The 20,063-nt window shown below is 41.3% G+C and overlaps 1 protein-coding gene across 1 annotated transcript in view; it reads right to left on the bottom strand.

Annotated features, from left to right (window-relative positions):
- LOC137323095 (endothelin receptor type B-like) overlaps positions 1-20,063 on the bottom strand; it is a 32,794-nt gene extending 12,731 nt beyond the window's left edge. Inside the window, exons 1-5 of the mRNA XM_067986502.1 lie at positions 19,757-20,063; positions 18,670-19,219; positions 3,438-3,550; positions 3,120-3,324; positions 1,504-1,653 (exon numbers count right to left, since the gene is read on the bottom strand). Coding sequence (XP_067842603.1) covers positions 1,504-1,653; positions 3,120-3,324; positions 3,438-3,550; positions 18,670-19,128 — 927 coding nt within the window. The 5' untranslated portion in view covers positions 19,129-19,219; positions 19,757-20,063. The remainder of the gene's footprint in view (positions 1-1,503; positions 1,654-3,119; positions 3,325-3,437; positions 3,551-18,669; positions 19,220-19,756) is intronic.

Below are 20,063 nucleotides of genomic sequence, written 5' to 3'. Positions count from 1 at the left end.
TAGCAGAGAAATATGCCATTATGTGAAGGTGTATTAAAGGGGAAAGTGAAAATAATGGCAGGGAATGTTCTTACATTAGCGAATTAACCACTCCATTCCCCAGAATTTTAGAATGTTGCTCTCATTTTTTGATAAATGTAACTAAATCTTCAAAGGAGAAACGTCGTCAGATTTAAATTTTGGGGGCCGAGTACGTTTTACCTGCAGTCAGATTGATGCTAATTTTGGGGCAGTTTTAAGTTCAGAGGTTTCCTGCCCCAACTGATAGAGGGATCAGAATATTCTGTCATTCAGTTCTTGGCAAAACCTAAAAATAGAAAAACTAGGGACAGATAATAGCTGAAAAGCCAAGAGTTGTTAGAAAGGTTGAAAAATAACTTGAAATGAACATCAGCAGATTCTTAGTAGAAGTTTGAAAAGATAGCCCTAGAAATTATGCAGTGAAATACTGTCATATAGAAATGTAATGCAATTGTATCACCTTCCTTTACTGACAATTTTAACAAAGGCATTAATAATAGAGGAATTTGGTACAATACACTAAGCGTTCTTACAATAATATTGCATGGTTAGAGAGACTAAAGTACTGAGTAACATCCCTCCTTCACGTTGAAACTCAGGGATAAACTGGAGAAAACCATGAAAGGCTACAAAGTTATTGGAAAATATAGGCAATCTTTCTTTTTAATAATGAGTTTTGTTAGAATATTGTACTTTGTTTTTATATTGCATTCTTACTTGCTCAAATAATTTATCACCCTACAGCTGAAATGAACCCTTATGTCATTGAACATTGAGTTTTAATCTTTGTGACTGGTAACGGTGATAATCACGCAGGAGACAAAACCTGCAATAAATAAGGAACAATCTTTTGTTTGTGCTTAATTAGTTGATCTCAATCCCTGGGTTAAGGGTGGGAAAAATCAGCAATGGTGGGACTAGGGGTCGGGCTTAGCTATACTGGCCCCATAGTCGAGCAGTCCACCAACATTTGTTGTGTGGGCTTGCATGTGGAATGGCCACTTAAGTGAGGAAGTGGAGTTTGAGCAGCAGCCAGGAAGGAGTCAAGGTCTTCATGAAAGGGAGTGTAAAAAAAGTGTGTGTGGGGTCGGGGGGGGGGGGGAAATGGAGGAAGTTAGACTTCCTGTTAGAGATTGAGGCCCTGAAATTCCACGAAAGCTCCACTGGTCTCCCGCCATAACCCCAGCTATTTCCCGTGGGGCGGCGGGGGGGTGGGGGGTTTCGACTGACTCCTGCCAGAGTTATAACGGGAGTTCGGTAAAACCCCTCTGGAATTTCAGGACCTGCATTTATTGTTCTAAGGTACTCTGATAGTCACGTCAACTGTACTTAATTGGGGAAAAAATTAAATGGTCAAAGTACATAGTAAGCAACGTGGAAATTAAATAACTATTGATTTTTTTTAAGCTATTTATATTTGAAATGTATTGCTCATTGCTGAGTTGCAACAATAAAGTTTCAAATTAAGATTCAGTTGCTTACTTGTTTCAGGTGATCATTCAGAGCGATCTGCATCCCACTTTTCTTCCTTAACATCTCGCAAGTCATTAAAGAATAAAACAGAGCCGTGCATGCTAGAGGCATACAGAAATAAAAAGCAAGCAGCCACCAATCTTTCGCTGCCTTGTAAAACTGGAAGTAGGAAGGAAGAAACACACATTAGATTGAGGACAGACAATGATGCTGAAAGAGTCATGCTTCCACAGTCCTGACTCCATTCGACCAATATTAAACTTCTTACACACTGAACATTTGAAGCAGCTTTGAATTCAGAATTCTAGATTTATCATCAGTCAGGGTTGCCAACTCTGTTTGGACATATTCCTGGCGGTTTCATCACATGACCTCCCTTCTCCAACCGCCCCGCCCAATCAAACAGCCTTTTTTTCCCATCTCCAATATTTTTATAACTAATAAACGAAAGTGTTCACAGAAAATGAAAAAAAAACATAATTCTTTTAATGCCACTATGATTTTTCTCCCGGGTTGCTCGCAGTACTATCCTGGAGACTAATCTTTAATTCCTGGAGACTCCAGGACAATCCTGGAGGGTTGGCAACCCTGCCACCAGTAGTACAAACATATTGGCCAGGAATTTCCTTGGTGTTGTTCTATCTCCACCCCCGTAACTTTGCCAGAAGTGTGGCAGGAACCTAATTTACTCTGGCAAAGTTATGGTGGCAGCAGCTCCGAGGAAATTCCCCATCATCATTTTACTATTTTATTAGAGGGGTACATTTTATGTTCAGAAACAGAAAGGATGTCAGAGCTGGGAAATAGATTTTGTATTTACTTTTTGGCCCCCACTGTCCATATGAAACACTCTGAGGTCAAGCATAGCATAAAGTGAAAACATATCATTTACTGCGCAGAATAAATTTCTGTGTCCCTCACCATCTGTCTCCCTGCATTTCAAACCACAGCAATTGTGCGTAAATTTACACTAATTTTGGGAAGTTTTTGAATTGTGGACTCACAGCCATAGGACTCTTACACCTGATGGAGAGAAAGACTCTCCATTGTATAAATCTGATCCGGATTCAAACTGAAGTGAAACAAGACCGTGCTAATCGGCTGAATCACGCAGTTCCCCTCAGATTATACATTTTGTTCATCAGGAGAATGAACTTCCACAGAGTCTATGTCATCAACCTAGAAATATTTATAAAGTGATACCACAGATACAATGTACAGATAAAAACTAAATCTGCAAGTGCTGGAAATGCACAGCATCTGAAAAGAGAAAAGACGGATGAATATTTTGTGTGTGGATCCTTCACCAGAATGGGTCTCCATCTTAAACATCATCAGTTCTGATGAAGGGTCTACACCTAAACCATGAAACTGTCTTTCATCTTTTCAGATGCCAACCATCCTGCTGTGATTTTATTAATGAATTCAGCACACTGAATGTTACAGTCTATTTAATGAATTCGGAATGGCTTTGTAAGGTAATTTCACTTCGATGTATCCTCAGTTCTATATCTAGCTCCAAATTAAAATGTCTGCACACACTACTCAACCCAATCTGATCCGAAAAGTGTATTCATCAACGTGACTGAATTTCATCAATTAACAGAAATGATGGAACCTCATACCTGCATAAATTGAGTTTTCTGAATGGGATGAAGCAAGCAGACACTGTATTTCTTGCCTCGATAGTCCATGTTTACCAGATCATAGGCTATGGTTTCAGGAACTGCCAAAATAATCGACACTACCCAGATGAGTATGATTTCAATCACGGTCCACATGGGAACTCTGATCCCTTGAATACGACTCCAGGACGCTACTGCTCGATATCTGAGATTGGGAGAATCCGTGAAACACCCCATTAAATATAAAATGTCTTATGATAGCAAGAAGCAAGCATGATAGGACAGAGAGAAGCGTATTTGACTGATATGGTAAATTACCTGTCTATACTGAGTGCACAGAGACTGAGAACAGTGATTCCAACGGATGCTTTTTGCATAAAAGGCATTAGTTTACATATTACCACCCCAAAAGGCCAGTCTTCGGCAAGGAGCTGGAAAGAGAAGGAATCATTACAAATTAATTTCTGTGAGATTAGTAGTTTTAAGAACGTGACATCAATAAAGTTATTAAATACTGAAAGCACAGTGTTACTGATTTACCAGAATGTATGTAGAGATCCATCAACTTTTTTCTGGTTTTTACCCCTTTTATTGGTCTATTTTTTCTCCTCCAATTCCCTTTCCAATTTACATCCCCTTGTCTCTTTTCTCCTAAATGCACTGACTCATGCTTTGCTATCGGTGATTGCCCTCCAGTATCGCACTTAAGGAAATGCTCTTGAAGTAAGACCAGGATGACGAGTGTCAGCAGGCTAAATGACTGGAGGAATCATATCAACAGGAAGAATAAGGAGGCCACTTACTGCTTGGATAAGAGTCTATATGGGGTAGAGGAGCAGGGTACAGATACACAAATCACTAAAAGTAGCAATGCAGGTTAATAAGGTCATAAAAAAGGCAAACCAAACACTGGGGTTCATTTCTAGAGGGATAGAATTAAAAAGTAGAGAAGTTATGTATAGAACCTTGGTTAGCCCACACTTGAGTCATGTGCACAGTGCTGGTCTCCGTACTATAAAAAGGATATCGAGGCATTGGAGAAGGTGCAAAAAAGATTCATAATAGTGATACCAGAACTGAGAGGAAAGGCTGAAAAGGCTGGGGCACTTTTCTCTAGAAAAGAGAAGGTTGAGGGGTAACCTGATAGAGGTCTTTAAGATAATGAAAGGGTTTGATAGGATAGCCGTAGAGAAAATGTTTCCACTTGTGTGAGAGTCCAAAACTTGAGGTCATAAATATAAAATAGTCACTAATAAATCCAATAGGGAATTCAGGAGAAACTTCTTTACCTGAAGAGTGGTAAGAACATGGAACCCACTACCACAAGGAGTAGTTGAGACAAATAGCATAGGTGCATTTAAAGGGAAGCTAGATAAGCATACAAGGGAGAAAGGGATAGAAGGGTATGCTGATAGGGTTAGATGAAGTAGGGAGGGAGGAGACTCGTGTGGAACATAAACACCGGCATAGACCAGTTGGTCTGACTGGCCTGTTTCTGTGCTGTAGACTTGATGTAACACAACCCAATCCTGTCCTTGCCCAATGTCCAAACATATGCATTTTCCAGTAGAGCCACTGGTCATAGAGAGCAGAATCCCAGGTCATTTCTGTACCTTCCCTAGCCCAGTGGTATTAGGTTTTGGGGTTATACAGATGCCTTTTCTGGTCCTTTGTATATTACATACATAGAATTACATAGAATATACAGCACAGAAACAGGCCAACCCAAAAGCAAAATACTGCAGATGCTGGAAACCTGGCCATTCGGCCCAACTGGTTCATGCTGGTGTTTATGCTCCACACCAGCCTCCTCCCACCCCTCTTCATCTAACCCTAATCAGAATAACCAATTTCTTTCACCCTCATGTGTTTACCCAGCTTCCCCTTAAATGCATTTATGCTAGCTGCCTCAACTACTCCATGTGGTAGCGAGCTCCACATTGTAACCACTCTCTGGATAAAGAAGTTTCTCCTGAATTCCCTATTGGATTTATTAGTGACTATCTTATATAAGTGGCCCCTGCTTTCCAATGTTCTTCAGTAATGCTAACGTCAATTTTAGCAGCCCCCCCACACTCCCCACCCTGACAGAGATGTATTAGATCAACATAAACCAGGGATCAAAGCTGTTTTTATGAATGAGCTCACCCCTGAAGAAATTCACTGAGCCCTGAGGGGAGCTACAAATCATCACCTCAGATTGTTCCTACCACTACCACTACTGGCAGACCTATAGCTGTCAGTACTTCACCCCAGTATTATACAATTCAAAATGCTCTCTCCAGAGTTTGGATAGAAATTTGAGCACAATACCAGTGACAAACATGTTAACACACTTGTCTGAAATTCCTCTGTCCACAATCTAAGGCTTGTTTTAAACAATTAGTGCTTTTGATAAAGTAAGAGGAATTTCATGGGAATGCATTAACGTTACTGGAATCATAGAGTGTGATTTCACACCCAAATCTGTAATTGTACTGCTGGATGTTTTCAATTTTTTACAGTTCAAGTGGACATAGTATGGCAAATTCAGTGAGGCTATGCACCTGGAGGAGAGTTAGAGAATCAAGCTATAGTGTTCTAGTCCTGTCCACCATATGCACTCCCATCTGGCAAAGCTCTCTCTGGGAGCACCATCTCACTGGACAGTATTACATTTCACATATGATACCATTTTGCTGCACTGAAATCCTCATGATAACAATGCTAATGATGCCTCAACGCTTTCTCATCCGCAAGTGACACAACCTCTCTTAACTCATTCTCTCACAAGTGAAAGTGCTGCTTGGTGTAACATTGCATTTATTCGATAAGCATTCTTGAGTCTAGGATTATAAAATATTCTGGGACTGTGTGAGCAATGCAAATTAGTAGGTGAGTTATTCACACAAGTACACTCTGCCTTTCCTACTTTTACCAGAATGAGGTGTCAGCCCTGCGGACAGTGGAAATATAGCTGGAGCTCCTTAGCAGGAACAATTTTATGCTAAGTACGCTGCCTTTTAAGTGCTGCTAGGGAATAGATGCAGTTTTAAACAGGATTTAAAGGGACTTAAGAGCTACACATAGATATTGAGTAACATGCAGCTTTACGTGTGTTGCACAACACAAATAATGAGAGGGAAGTATGACTAGTTTGTGTATATTGTTTCAAAATAAGATCCTTGGGACAAATTCTGGCATCTTATTCCATACAATGTGTATGAACTTAATGTTGCTTGCTGTTGCTGTTAATGGTTTTCTTTTTCTAATGACTGGAATGTCACAGCCAAGGTATGTCCTGTCCACAAAAAACAGGACAAATCCAATCCGGCCAATTACCGCCCCATCAGTCTACTCTCAATCATCAGCAAAGTGATGGAAGGTGTCGTCTACAGTGCTATCAAGCGGCACTTACTCACCAATAACCTGCTCACCGATGCACAGTTTGGGTTCCGCCAGGGCCACTCGGCTCCAGGCCTCATTACAGCCTTGGTCCAAAGATGGACAGAAGAGCTGAATTCCAGAGGTGAGGTGAGAGTGACTGCCCTTGACATCAAGGCAGCATTTGACTAAGTGTGGCACCAAGGAGCCCTAGTAAAATTGAAGTCAATGGGAATTAGGGGGAAAACTCTCCAGTGGCTGGAGTCATACCTAGCATAAAGGAAGATAGTAGTGGTTGTTGGAGACCAATTATCTCAGCTCCAGGACATTGCTGCAGGAGTTCCTCAGGGCAATGTCCTAGGCCCAACCATCTTCAGCTGCTTCATCAATGACCTTCCCTCCATCATAAGGTCAGAAATGGGGATGTTCGCTGACGATTGCAGTGTTCAGTTCCATTCACAACCCTTCAGATAATGAAGCAGTCCGTGCCCGCATGCAGCAAGACCTGGACAACATCCAGGCTTGGACTGATAAGCGGCAATTAACAATCGCGCCAGACAAGTGCCGGGCAATGACTATCTCCAACAAGAGAGAGTCTAACCACCTCCCCTTGACATTCAACGGCATTACCATCACTGAATCCCCCACCATCAACATCCTGGGGGTCACCATTGACCAGAAACTTAACTGGACCAGCCACATAAATACAGTGGCTACAAGAGCAAGTCAGACGCTGGGTATTCTGCAGCGAGTGACTCACCTTCGGACTCTCCAAAGCCTTTCCACCATCTACAAGGCACAAGTCAGGAGTGTGATGGAATACTCTCCATTTGCCTGGATGAGTGCAGCTCCAACAACACTCAAGGAGCTCGACACCATCCAGGACAAAGCAGCCCGCTTGATTGGCACCCCATCCACCACCCTAAACATTCACTCCCTTCACCACCAGTGCATCGTGGCTGCAGTGTGCACCATCCACAGGATCTGCAACAACTCACCAAGGCATCTTCGACAGCACCTCCCAAATCCACGACCTCTACCACCTAGAAGGACAAGGGCAGCAGGCACATGGGAACAACACCACCTGCACGTTCCCCTCCAAGTCACACACCATCCCGACTTGGAAATATATCGCCGTTCCTTCAACGTTGCTGGGTCAAAATCCTGGAACTCCCTACCTAACAGCACTGTGGGAGATCCTTCACCACATGGACTGCAGCGGTTAAAGAAGGTGGCTCACCACCACCTTCTCAAGGGCAATTAGGGATGGGCAATAAATGCTGGCCTTGCCATCGACGCCCACATCCCATGAACGAATAAAAAAAACATTAGACCAAATGAGAAGAAACACAAATAAGAAAGCTGAAAGAAAAAAGGAAAAAACAAAGGCATTTACACTAATCAATGGAAGAATAATGTTAAGATGTAATCAGCATTTACAGTGCTTTCAACTGTTGTATATTGTATAAAATAAAAAACAGTTCAAAGCAATGTCTTATTAATTAGGGGCATAAAAATTTGTGCAACATAAAGAAAAAACCATTAGGCTATCAAGCTTATTCAATCAAGCTGATTGACTTCTGCAGTTAGTCCCATCTGTTATCCATTGATTCCCTTATTCTCCAAACCACAACCTCATCTGTCAGTAGTATGTCTTAGATTTTAAACCTTTAAGATACAACAAAAATGTGTCCAATCACCTACAGATTAATCATACTGGAAGAAGGAAAGAATATGCTTTTATGCAGCACCTTATCACATCCTTAGGATGTCCCAAAACTTCTTACAACTAACAGATTACCTTTGAAGTGCAGTCACTGTTATGCAGTCAAATGTAGCAACCAGATTGCGCACAGCAAGGTCCCATGTACAGAAAATGAATGATCAGATAATCTATATTTGGTAGTATTATTTGAGGAAGGAATATTGGCCAGGACAAGGGAGAGCTCCTTGCTTGTCAAATAGTGCCATCAGATCTTTTATATCCACCTGAGCAGTCAGATGGGGCTTTGGTTTCACATCTCTGTCCATTGAAGTCAATGGAAAGGAAAATCGAGTGGGATATACAACAAGTGGCCGATCTGCAACCGTCAGTTTTCCGCCTAGTGGAGAAAGTTAAAGTCTACCTGGTTTCTGTCAGATGAGATGTGAAACCAAAGCCCCAGCTGCCTACTCAGGTGCATTTGTTCCAGAATACAATCTTTCTTCTAAAGTCTTAATAATCAGTAGTTGCTAAATGTTTAAGCATATTTTCTTGCCCTACATTAGTGAATCAAATAACGTGATGTCTTGGCTTCTGTTTTTGCTCATTTCCCTATTCATGTTACAATGTGAATCTCATTTTGTTTTGCTGAGAATAAAGTAAGTTCTCACACGTACAGCATGCGTTGGTGGTTGCCCAAGTGGGTGGTTCATTAGATGATGGATGGGTGGAAGGACTCCAGATGTGCATAATCCTTGACATAAAACAGCTTCCATAAGCTTAGAACTTTGTCTGTTATAATGAATTGTAGGCTATAGTGGATGCCTTGTAAGGTATCAAAAAATGTAACTTAGACAGTGGGCAGCTAATTTCTGTTAATTTTATAAAACATAGGAAGATATTTTTCTTTTTTTTTCACAGATTTTAACAGCCACCAATCAAAATGTTTGTTTTGAGTGACTTTGTGCAACATGAATTAGCTTAGTAGGAAGAATTAAAAAAAAAATTCCTGACACATCTACGATAATGCTGCCTTCATATCTCTCAAAGTTAAAAAATGATTTAAACATTTCAAATTGTGAACATTTTGTGACTCCGACTGTTGACTCTGGCAGAGGTACCTGCACAAGCCAAGGACTACTCATCATCGTCACTACTGATGAAGGAAGGGCAGAACCCACTCCAGTAAATTTGCAACACTACACAGTCTGTGGGCCCGCAGCAGGTGTAGCGTTTCCAATCCAGGATTGTCCTAGAGTCTCCAGGAATTAAAGATTAACCTCCTGGACACTGCTGCAAGCAACCCAGGAAAAAAAATTAAAGGGGTGTTAATAAAATTGTTCTTTTTTTCATTTTCTTCAAACACTTTCATTAATTAGTTATAAAAATATTGGAGATGTGTTGGGGGGGGTGGGTGGCGGTGGAGGCTGTTTGACCAGGCGGGGTGGCTGGAGGCGGGAGGTCATGTGGTGAAACCTCCAGGCATATGGTCCAACCAGAGTTAGCCAACCCAAAGTAGGTGGCAGACCTTAGCAGTAGTCAATTCCCGAGAGGATTACAGTGCGGGGGTTAACTGAAATCCACACATGCTTTAGAAATGACTTACAAATTCCAGAATATCTGATGTAAAAGGGATGTGAAAAGGGTAATAAACCCTGGGCCATCCTTAGCAGACTCCCCACACTACTGGCCTAATCCAGCTGTGGATTGCACAAGTATTGGCTCAGCAGCAGATTTAGTAAAGCCTCGTTTCACTGACCCTCCATTGTAGATTTTGTGCATTGTGTAATGGAGAAACTCTATGACCTTTTAGGTATGGCACACTGATAAGCAAGTTCCAGGGACAAAGATTTAGCAATATGACGCAAACCATATAAGCCTATGCTCAACCGCTGTGAGAAGCCAAATGGAGATTTGGGCGGGGGGGGGGAGATCGCGGTTTCAAAAAGATCACCAAAGCAAGACAAGAATATTATTGTAAAGTAACAGCAACAGACAGATTTAGACATTAAGTTAAGCATTAGTCATTTCCCTGCATCTACATGACTACTTTTTAAAATCAAAATTAATGCACAGAGGAAAATATCTTCCCACAATGCTACTGCTGAAAACCTCACAGTGAAGGTGGAACAGTTTAACCATATATCCAACCATTTAATTGACGACTGATATTCAGTTTGACAACATAGAATGGATCCAGCCTGTTCAAACTGGACCACTGGTTACCATAATATAAAGAAAAGGTTAGTGAAGTATTGATGTTCTGCCACTAAATGTTGTTGGTACATTTAGTAAATATTAAATCACATCATACTTGCAATTCATGCTAAAGACCTAATTATTTTTGCACCAGCTTTAACTCCATGTTGCCTCCTTGAATCCAATATTGGATTCCAAAAAATTGTAAATGGGAAGCTGAACGGACTAACCTGTTCTAAATACCAAGGTGACCGCAGTAGGATTGAGTGCACAGTTGATTGTATCAATATTTACAATTAGGTGTATGTAACAACATATACATATTTTAATGCTATTAAATATCAAATATAACCTATTAATTCTTGAGGTCTTGTATAACCAATTCTTTGAGCCTTTGCCATAAGATCCATCAACTTTATGACCACCAAATTTCTAAATAACTCCCACTACACCCTCCTTTGGTGGCGATAGAAAGACAACATTGCAAAGCTAATAAAACAAATTATACATCAAAAAAGTATGTTATAGTCTATTTAGAAAAAAACATCTGATGCCTCATAACAGATTTACAGCAATGGTTCTACTTCCAATGTCGAATGCTAGAAATAAACTGCTCAAGCTTTGCTCTAGAGGTTTAAGGTTTTATCTGAACTCCTTGATCGAATCATTGGCTTGCAATGCTGCTATTATGTTAACTTGGCTGATGTGAATAGGCATGTTAATCAATTCTACCACATTCATGCTAGCCAGGCTACACTCGCCACAAACCATCTAGTGCTCGGGTTTCCTCTCGAATTTGGAGCACTTACAAATGTGATATACATGATGCATACCATGTGTACCTCCACATGTACAGTAGTGCTCCAAGTTTTGAGAGAAGCAGAGCTCTGTGTGTACATCTGTGTGTGTGGCCCACATACCCTGGCAACATTCATTATATCTAGTACTGGCTCACAGTCGACTGGCCTGAGGGGTAGGTGTAAAGCAGTTCCTATGCATGTTAAGACACAGTGAGGTCTTAGCACGTACTGGATTCTAGGATTTTAGTTGGCAGCTGTGGTAGCCTTACTCCATTTTTAGACCTGTTCAGACAAAGCTGAGTGCGATTTGACCACTCTATATTGTGATTTTTCTACTCAATACATTCATTGCAGAAAGTAATATAATAAAAACTTAATTCACTGATGAGCGACTCGTATCTAATTTCCAATGGCCACTCCACAAATGAATTACAAAAGTAAAATATTACAGAGATTTTCAAATACCTCGAAGCTTACTGGACTTTAGAATTTTAATTTTTTTTAGCTTATTAGTTTCAATATACAAATTTTTAAAAACTTTTTTCAATTTGTTGAGAATGAACGTATTGGATAATTCAAGGACATCACTGATCATAATTTGTTTGATTTTACAGTGCTGTAAACTGTCAAGTTTTAGAAATTTGTACACTGAGACTGGTCTCATGTTAACCAGATACACTACTCATGACTATCTAAAAAACAATCCACTGTTGGAAATGTAATGGTATTTTAATTGTTGCATTTAAAACGCCAATATTGAAAGCGACATTATCTCTTTTCAATCAGCTCATTTCTCAATTTCCTGTCCCTTTCACACAAGGAAACAATCAGCCAGCATCTCCGCCTGTACAGCTGCAGTGTGGGAGGGAGGTAAAGAATACAATGGAGTTGAAACCCAGAAATTCATACAGAACTTCATACTTTCAAGGCCATATTTTCAACCGGTTGCTTTTTTTTAAGAAGAGCTACATTGTGAGTAAACAGGGGTCAATTTGGGTAGACAGTGCTAATGGAATACTTACTGATATTTCTTTCCTATCTCCCTCCATGCCCTCTCTAAGCTCATCTAGTTCACAAGATCCACCTCCAGCTCCCTCAACCCCATTCCTATTAAACTCTTGGCCACTCAGCTTCTCTCCTAACCACTGTGCTAGCTGACATTGTGAATGGTTCTCTCTCCTCAGGCACTGTCTCCCTTCCTTTCAAATCCACCATCAACCCCACCCGACCCAAAAAAGTCCAATTTCAATACCTTTGCTCTTGCAAACTATCATCCTATCTCCAATTTTCCTTTCCTCTCCAAAGTCTTGAATGTGTTGTCACCTCCCAGATCTGTGCTCATCTCTTCCGCGACTACCTGATTAAGCCTCACCATATAGATTTCCACCATGACAAGGCACCAAAATGGTCCTAACCAAAGTCACGAACAACATTCTCTGCAACTGTGACAATGATGTATTAATCCTCCTTGTCCTTTTCAACCTCACTGCAGCCTTTAACATGGCTGTACAGACCTTCCTCCTCCAAAGCCTCTCCTCTGATGTCTAATTCAGTGGGACTGACTCCTTACCTCTCTCAGGCCACAGTCTCAACCTGAACCAGACTCTTCACAAGCTCAGCATCCTATTTGACCCTAAACTGAGCTTCCATCCCATGTAATCTCCATCACAAAGACCGCATACTTCTACCGCCTTAGTATTATCTGACTCCACCCCTACCTCAGCCTATCTGCCACAGAGACCCTCTTCCTTGTCTTTGTCACGTCCAATCTTGACAATTGCCTCCATAAGCTTCAGTTCATCCAAAACTCTGTTGCCCGTATCCTACCCCGCACCAAGTTCGCTTGCCCATCATCCCTAGCCTCACTAACCTACATTGGCTCCTGGGCTCCCAATACCTTATACTTAAAGTTGTCCTTCTTGTGTTTAAATACCACCATAGTCTCGCCCTTTCCTATTTCTGTAACCTCCTGCTGTGCCATCAAACTCTCCTTTTTTCTGACTAAGCTCCATGCTCTGGAATTCACTCCCTGCATCCCTCTGCCTCTTCATCTCCCTCTCCTCCTTTAAGATCCTCATTTAAACCCAGCTTGTGATCATCCCTTCTAATATCTCCTTTTTTGGCTCAGCATCCTTTTTTAATGCATCTGTGAAGTGCCTTGGGACGTTTCTCTACATTAAAGGTGCAATATAAATACAAATTGATTTTGTAACCCATTTTAACCATACGAAAACCTTCAAAATGAGGGAGTAATGTGAAATCATCTAATGAACATGAATAAAAGCATCTAAATTATCAACTACCATGATGTATGGTGCTGCTTTTAAGATTTTCAATCCAAAAACAAACAATAAAATTACTGAAAAGTAAAGCAGCATTTTTCTTGTGAAGTACTTTAAAATGGCAATCATTAACAAAAACTGTTGATTAAGTGGGGCGGGGGAGAGAGATCATTGAAAAGCAAATTCAATATTAATGGCAGATTTACCATTAGTCTACTTAATGATCATGAAGATTTCAAAATATTGCTACAGCAATGAAGTCCATTCAGTAGGAAGGTAGGGTTTTGAATGATTACCGTAAATTAAATGCTCCTTATGTAGCAGAGGGAGTGAACAGCTGAAGAAGTGGAGCCTCCAGGATTTTATTTCTCTTTTAAATGGATTCTATGTTTAGAGCACAACAGTTCTAACCTGTGCGCTGTTAGTTTTGTGTATCTGTACGGATTGTGCTGGCAAGGAGTGTATACATACATGCATGGAAATGCCTTGCAACCTTCATTCGGGCTTTTATGCTAGGTGAGTAACTGCTGTTGTTGTTTATTGGGGAGAGGAAGAGGAACAATGTAAAAGTGAACAGTTAAAGCATAGAAGAAGAGACAAGAAATGCAAATCCATACTGTCATAGGAATAGTCAAGAGAACTATAGATCGGTTCAGGCATAACTATCTAACCCCATGGTAGTTGGTAATTTGGATGCTTTTATTCATGTTCATTAGGTGATTTCACATTACTCCCTCATTTTGAAGGTTTTTGTATGGTTAAAATGGGTTACAAAATTATTACAGACTACTACCACCTTCAGTTTCATTTTCAGATTCTAGGCACAGCCTAGAATTTATTGCATCTCAATTTTACCAGCTGAGGCAGAGGGCAGACAAGATCTTGGCATGAGTTGCTGCAAGTGCGTGGTTGATTCATGATTAAAAATATCATATCTAGGATTAGTCCAGTGATGGGGGAGGGGTGTGGAAGGGGTGGAATACAGAAAAAGAACAAAGGGGGAAACTTTAAAACCTAGGTGAAGGACCAAGACCCATAGTGCAGGACAAGACCAAGGATGAAAAGAATAGGAGAGTAGATATATTTATTAAGGTAAATCAAGAAGCAGTGGTTAAGTGATACCACACTTGGGTTTTAAAAGCCAGGTGACTGTAGCTGTTTTAAGTATATACATTTCGTAGGTTTTATGGTATAATAATAAACTTTAGTTTAAAGTGAAACTACGGTAAACAAAGCATGGATTGAACTTTCTGCCCTACCATAAATTTTACTGTATTAATATTCAGGTTATGCTTATTATTTGAGGCAAATGAAATGAAAGGCGATAGGAAGAGGGAGCGAATATATAAAAGCAAAAAAGAAAATGTGGATTAAAAAGAGTTTGTGCTGCGATGCCATATTTTGAGGAACAGTAATTGTTGTATTATTTAAATTATACATCTGTGTTCTTTCCACGGTATTCCTGCTGCAGAAGTGCAGGTAATTCATGGAATTCTCTATAATCTACAAAGCTGAACAAGTATTTTTAATACTAGCAAATATGAATTTTTGTATCGGTAGGAAGCTGGAATTTCCAATGAAAGTGGCATTTCTTGTTACCTTTTAGGACATCAACATCGCCAACATATATTAACTGGATATGTTAACAAAATATTTTGTGTGTTCACAATACAAAATATTAATGCAATATCATTTTAAATAGCATGTAATGTTTGAAATGAAACATTTTCACACCCCCATGAAAAATGCAGGAGGAAACATATCTCTTAGGAAAGAACTAGTAGAATGGGAATGAGGAAACACTATCTGTAAAAAGTTTGTGCCAAATAATTTCTGATAATACTTATTAAACCTTACTTTTATTGGGTGCCAAATATGATGTTGTTTCTTATAAAGATAAACATTCACGCTTTGTGCAGACTAAAATTAAAACAGAAATGTTTGACATAGTAATTGAGTTTAGGGGCTTTAGGTAAAATGCATTGTTCATTGATAGGGAACTGTGTGCACTCCCATCTGACTCCTTTTACAATACAGTGGCTACGTGTCTGGTAATGTAGATGTGCTTGGAACAATCGGGACTTTCTCAATTTGCATTTAGCTGTTTCAATTAAACAATTGCACATGTCACAACTGGACATTGATACCAGTTATGTATCTGTTAGCTGCATGAGAAATGTTAAAGGACCATTATTATTGGTGCTTTTTTGGTATTCCCACACATTATACCAGACTGTCCGATTAAAAGCCAGCCATACCTTCCATTTCCTTAGCTGGTTATAAAGAGCAATACAAAGGGATTGGCCTATTTTCTAACAAAGAGGAAACTAGAATGCGAACTGGACTTTCATGCACAAATCAAGGTTTTAGGATGCAATTATACAACACTGCTGATATAGGATTTTTAGCAATAGAATGCAAAATGCAGCTGGCAAGACCTGAGTTATACGGCAGGCTTTGCTGGACTGCAACTCGCACTTTTGCCTGTCGCAAAAGAACTCTGCAAATACGTATTTACACAGATCTGGGGGAGTATTTTTTTAATGAGGTAAGGGGGCAAACATCATTAAAAAGAATCAATACTAAGTTTACAAAGTGCCCAGCAGATCCAACAGAGAGGGATTGGGCACTTTTTATACCTGACTTCACCCTGGGGCTGAAGTTATAATCCACCCAGTGCAAAGCCCAAGGTGGCGAGATGGTCTTCTGAAGAAGTTTCACATCCTTGGTTTTAATATGTTGGGAGCAGGATCTCAATCCGGAGTTATACCGTTACTTTTGCTTGGATGCACATCCAAAACCGATATGCGTGTAGGTAGAAGTGGCAGTGTAACTCTGTCTTAAATATATTTGAATGAGTCTACTTGAAGTGTTTGTATTCAACAGCTGATGATATGGATTCGTTGACATAGAACAACATGCACAGATCATAGTATCATAGAAAGGTTATAGCACAGAAAGAGGCCACTCAGCAAATAGAGTCCGCGCCGGCTGTATGCAAGAGCAATCCAGCTAGTCCCACTCCGCCGCCCTTTCCCCGTTGCCCTGCAAATTTTTTCCTTTCAGGTACTTATCCAGTTCCCTTTTGAAGGCCATGATTGAATCTGCCTCCAACACTCCCTCGGGCAGTGCATTCCAGATCCTGACCACTCGCTATGTAAAAAGGTTTTTCCTCATGTCACTTTTGGTTCTTTTGCCAATCACCTTAAATCTATGTCCTCTGGTCCTTGACCCTTCCACCAATGGGAACAATTTCTCTCTATCTACTCTGTCTAGAGCTTCATGATTTTGAATACCTCTATCAAATCTCCTTGCAAACGTTTCTGTTCCAAGGAGAACAACCCCAGCTTCTCCAGTCTATCTGCGTAAATAAAGTCCCTCATCCCCGGAATCATTCTAGTAAATCTCTTCTGCACCCTTTCTAAGGCCTTCACATCTTTCCTGAAGTGCAGTGCCCACAATACTCCAGCTGTGGCCAAACCAGTGTTTTATAAAGGTTCATCATGACTTCCATACTTTTGTACTCTATGCCTCTATTTATAAAGCCCAGGATCCCGTATACTTTTTAACCACTTTCTCAACCTGCCCTGCCACCTTCAACGATTTGTGCACATATACCCCCAGATCTCTCTGTTCCTGTACCCCTTTTAGAGTTGTGCCCTTTAGTTATTGCTTCTTCTTGTTCTTCCTACCGAAATGTATCACTTCACATTTTTCTGCGTTAAATTTCATCTTCCACGTGTCCGCCCATGCCACCAGCCTGACTATGTCCTCATGAAGACTATCACTATCCTCCTCACTGTTTACTACCCTTCCAAGTTTTGTGTCATCTGAAAATTTGGAAATTGTGCCCTGTATACCCAAGTCCAAGTCATTAATATATATCAAGAAAAGCAGTGGTCCCAGCACTGATCCCTGGGGAACACTACTTTACACCTCCCTCCAATCCGAAAAAAAAACGTTCACCACTACTCTCTGTTTCCAGTCCCTTAGCCAATTCTGTATCCATGTTGCTACTGCCCCCTTTATTCCATGGACCACAATCTTGATGATAAGCCTACCGTGGGGCACTTTATCAAATGCCTTTTGAAAGTCCATATACACCACATCAACTGCATTGCCCTCATCTATCCTCTGTTATCTCATCAAAAAACTCTAACAAATCCGTGCAGCCCGCTTGAATGGCATCCCATCCACCACACTAAACATTCACTCCCTTCACCACCGGCGTACTGTGGCTGCAGTGTGTACCATCCACAGGATGCACTGCAGCAACTCGCCAAGGCTTCTTCGACAACACTTCCCAAACCTGCGACCTCTACCACCTAGAAGGACAAGGGCAGCAGGTACATAGGAACAACATCACCTGCACGTTCCCCTCCAAGTCACACACCATCCCGACTTGGAAATATATTGTTGTTCCTTCGAAATCCTGGAACTCCCTACCTAACAGCACTGTGGGAGAACCTTCACCACACGGACTGCAATGGTTCAAGAAGGCGGCTCAAGGCAATTAGGGATGGGCAATAAATGCTGGCCTTGCCAGAGATGCCCACATCCCATGGACAAATAAAAAAACAAAATCCGTGCTGCCTTTCCCTAATAAATCTACTCTCGTCCAAGTGACTGTTAATTCTGTCCTGGATTATTGTTTCAAAAGTTTCCCCACCACTGAGGTTAAACTGACTGGACTATAGTTGCTGGGTTTATCCTTACTCCCGTTTTTGAACAAGGGTGTAACACTTGCAATTCTCCAGTCCTCTGGCACCACCCCTGTATCTACAGATGCTTGGAAGATTATGGCCGGTCCCTCCGCAATTTCCACCCTTACTTCCCTCAGCAACCTAGGATGCGTCCCATCCGGACTGGGTGACTTATTTACTGTGAATACAGCTAGACTTTCAAGAACCTCTTCTTTATCAATTTTTAGCCCATCCAGTATCTCAACTGTAGCTTCCTTTACTGGGACTGTGATTCAGCAGTGGATTTGATCACATAAAGATGGAAATATATTTAAAGTGTTAAAACAAATTTCCATTGTCTCTAATCGCAATGTTTCCTCCATGGAAATGCAATGCATCCTTCAATCCACCTGAATACCATTGGATCTGCCTCTGTCTAATCCCGATCTCGATCCCATTACGAGGGATGCTGGATGAGGTCTCCCCCTCTCCCTATCCCTCCCTCCTGCTCTTGTGCCTTACCTTGTACACAGTGATGGGGATGTCGATGATGATGTGCAGCAAGTCCCCCAAAGCCAGGCTGGCGATCAGGATGTTCGGTCCATTCCTCATGTATTTGTTTTTGTAAATTATTCTCAGCAGAGTGGAGTTGCCGATGATCCCCATCACAAACACCAGGCAGGAGACGATGGTGTTGATGTATTTAAAGGTGCCCTTGATCTCCGGTCGCTGTTTACACATCGGACGGTTCATGCCGCGGGTCTCGTTTGGATATTGGCCGGAGATGCTGCCGTTGAACACGTCCCCTTTGAAAGATCTGGATATTTTGTGGGGAGTGGGCGCGATCGCTTCTGCACTGGATGGTTGCACCTTTGTACCATGCTGAGATTCGGTGTGCCCTTCCTGCCCCTGGACGGTGAGGATGGAAGTCTCTCCAAGTGTTAGGAGGATCAGTAGGACGAGGCTTCCAGAACCGACCATCCTGAAGATCCCGACACTCTCGTTCAGCACCAGGACAGTCACTGGGAACGGAGAGAGTTTTCCACTTGGAAACTATGAAGGGGAGGAGGAGCTGGAAGGGGGGGAGCAAAAACCATGGAATTATAACGCAGAAAATATCAACCAATTCCACTTGCTCATTTCATGCACTTACGGGTTCCGATCTATCAGGACTTTTAACTGATGAAATGTATGAGAATCGAGATTCCCCCAGTCAAAGTTCAGTCTATCTCTGATAAGATCGACTGCGTTTTACTCGGGCAAGTTATCTCCCAAATGAACTAATCTTACAGGGGGCTGGTAGCAATAGAAATGGTGAGAGAGGCTCCCTATTAGCGAGCTCATGATGTGGGATGTTTGAACTATAGGTTTCTGTTAATGTTTGACAAATAAACTCCCTTTTCTTTTGACAACGATGCAGAAAACAATTTGCGCCTTTCCCGGTCTTTCACAACACGCTGGATCTTCTATGTTTCACCGTATTGTTTACAAGTCCGTCCAACCTCACCCTGACTGACCTTTCTCTATCCTTCCAGAAATGATTCAACATATCTGATTGATTTTCAATCGTTTCTCTTAAAGACTTTACATGGCAAATGGAAATACTTACCCAGATATTCTGAGGAAAGAGTATATGTCCCTGTATCAGTCTTTGCAGAACTGCTCAAACAGTTGGTGTTTGCTCCAGATTACACACACACACACACACACTGGTTGGAGATGGAGTAGGAGATCTCTTATTCTCTCTGTCTCTCTCTCTGTTTTAAGTCCCAGTAAATGCTCAGGACAAGCGGCAGAAGTTTTCAACAGGCACTGTCGGCGATCACAGAAACTACTTTTATTCCCTCGGACTTTCTCCATCAATCAGCCCAGACCCCGCCTGCTCCCAAGAAACTGCATCACTGGCTCTCGGATCC

Source organism: Heptranchias perlo, chromosome 6, assembly GCF_035084215.1.
Source record: "Heptranchias perlo isolate sHepPer1 chromosome 6, sHepPer1.hap1, whole genome shotgun sequence".
NCBI classification, from domain to species: domain Eukaryota; kingdom Metazoa; phylum Chordata; class Chondrichthyes; order Hexanchiformes; family Hexanchidae; genus Heptranchias; species Heptranchias perlo.
This window is presented reverse-complemented; position numbering and strand designations above follow the sequence as displayed.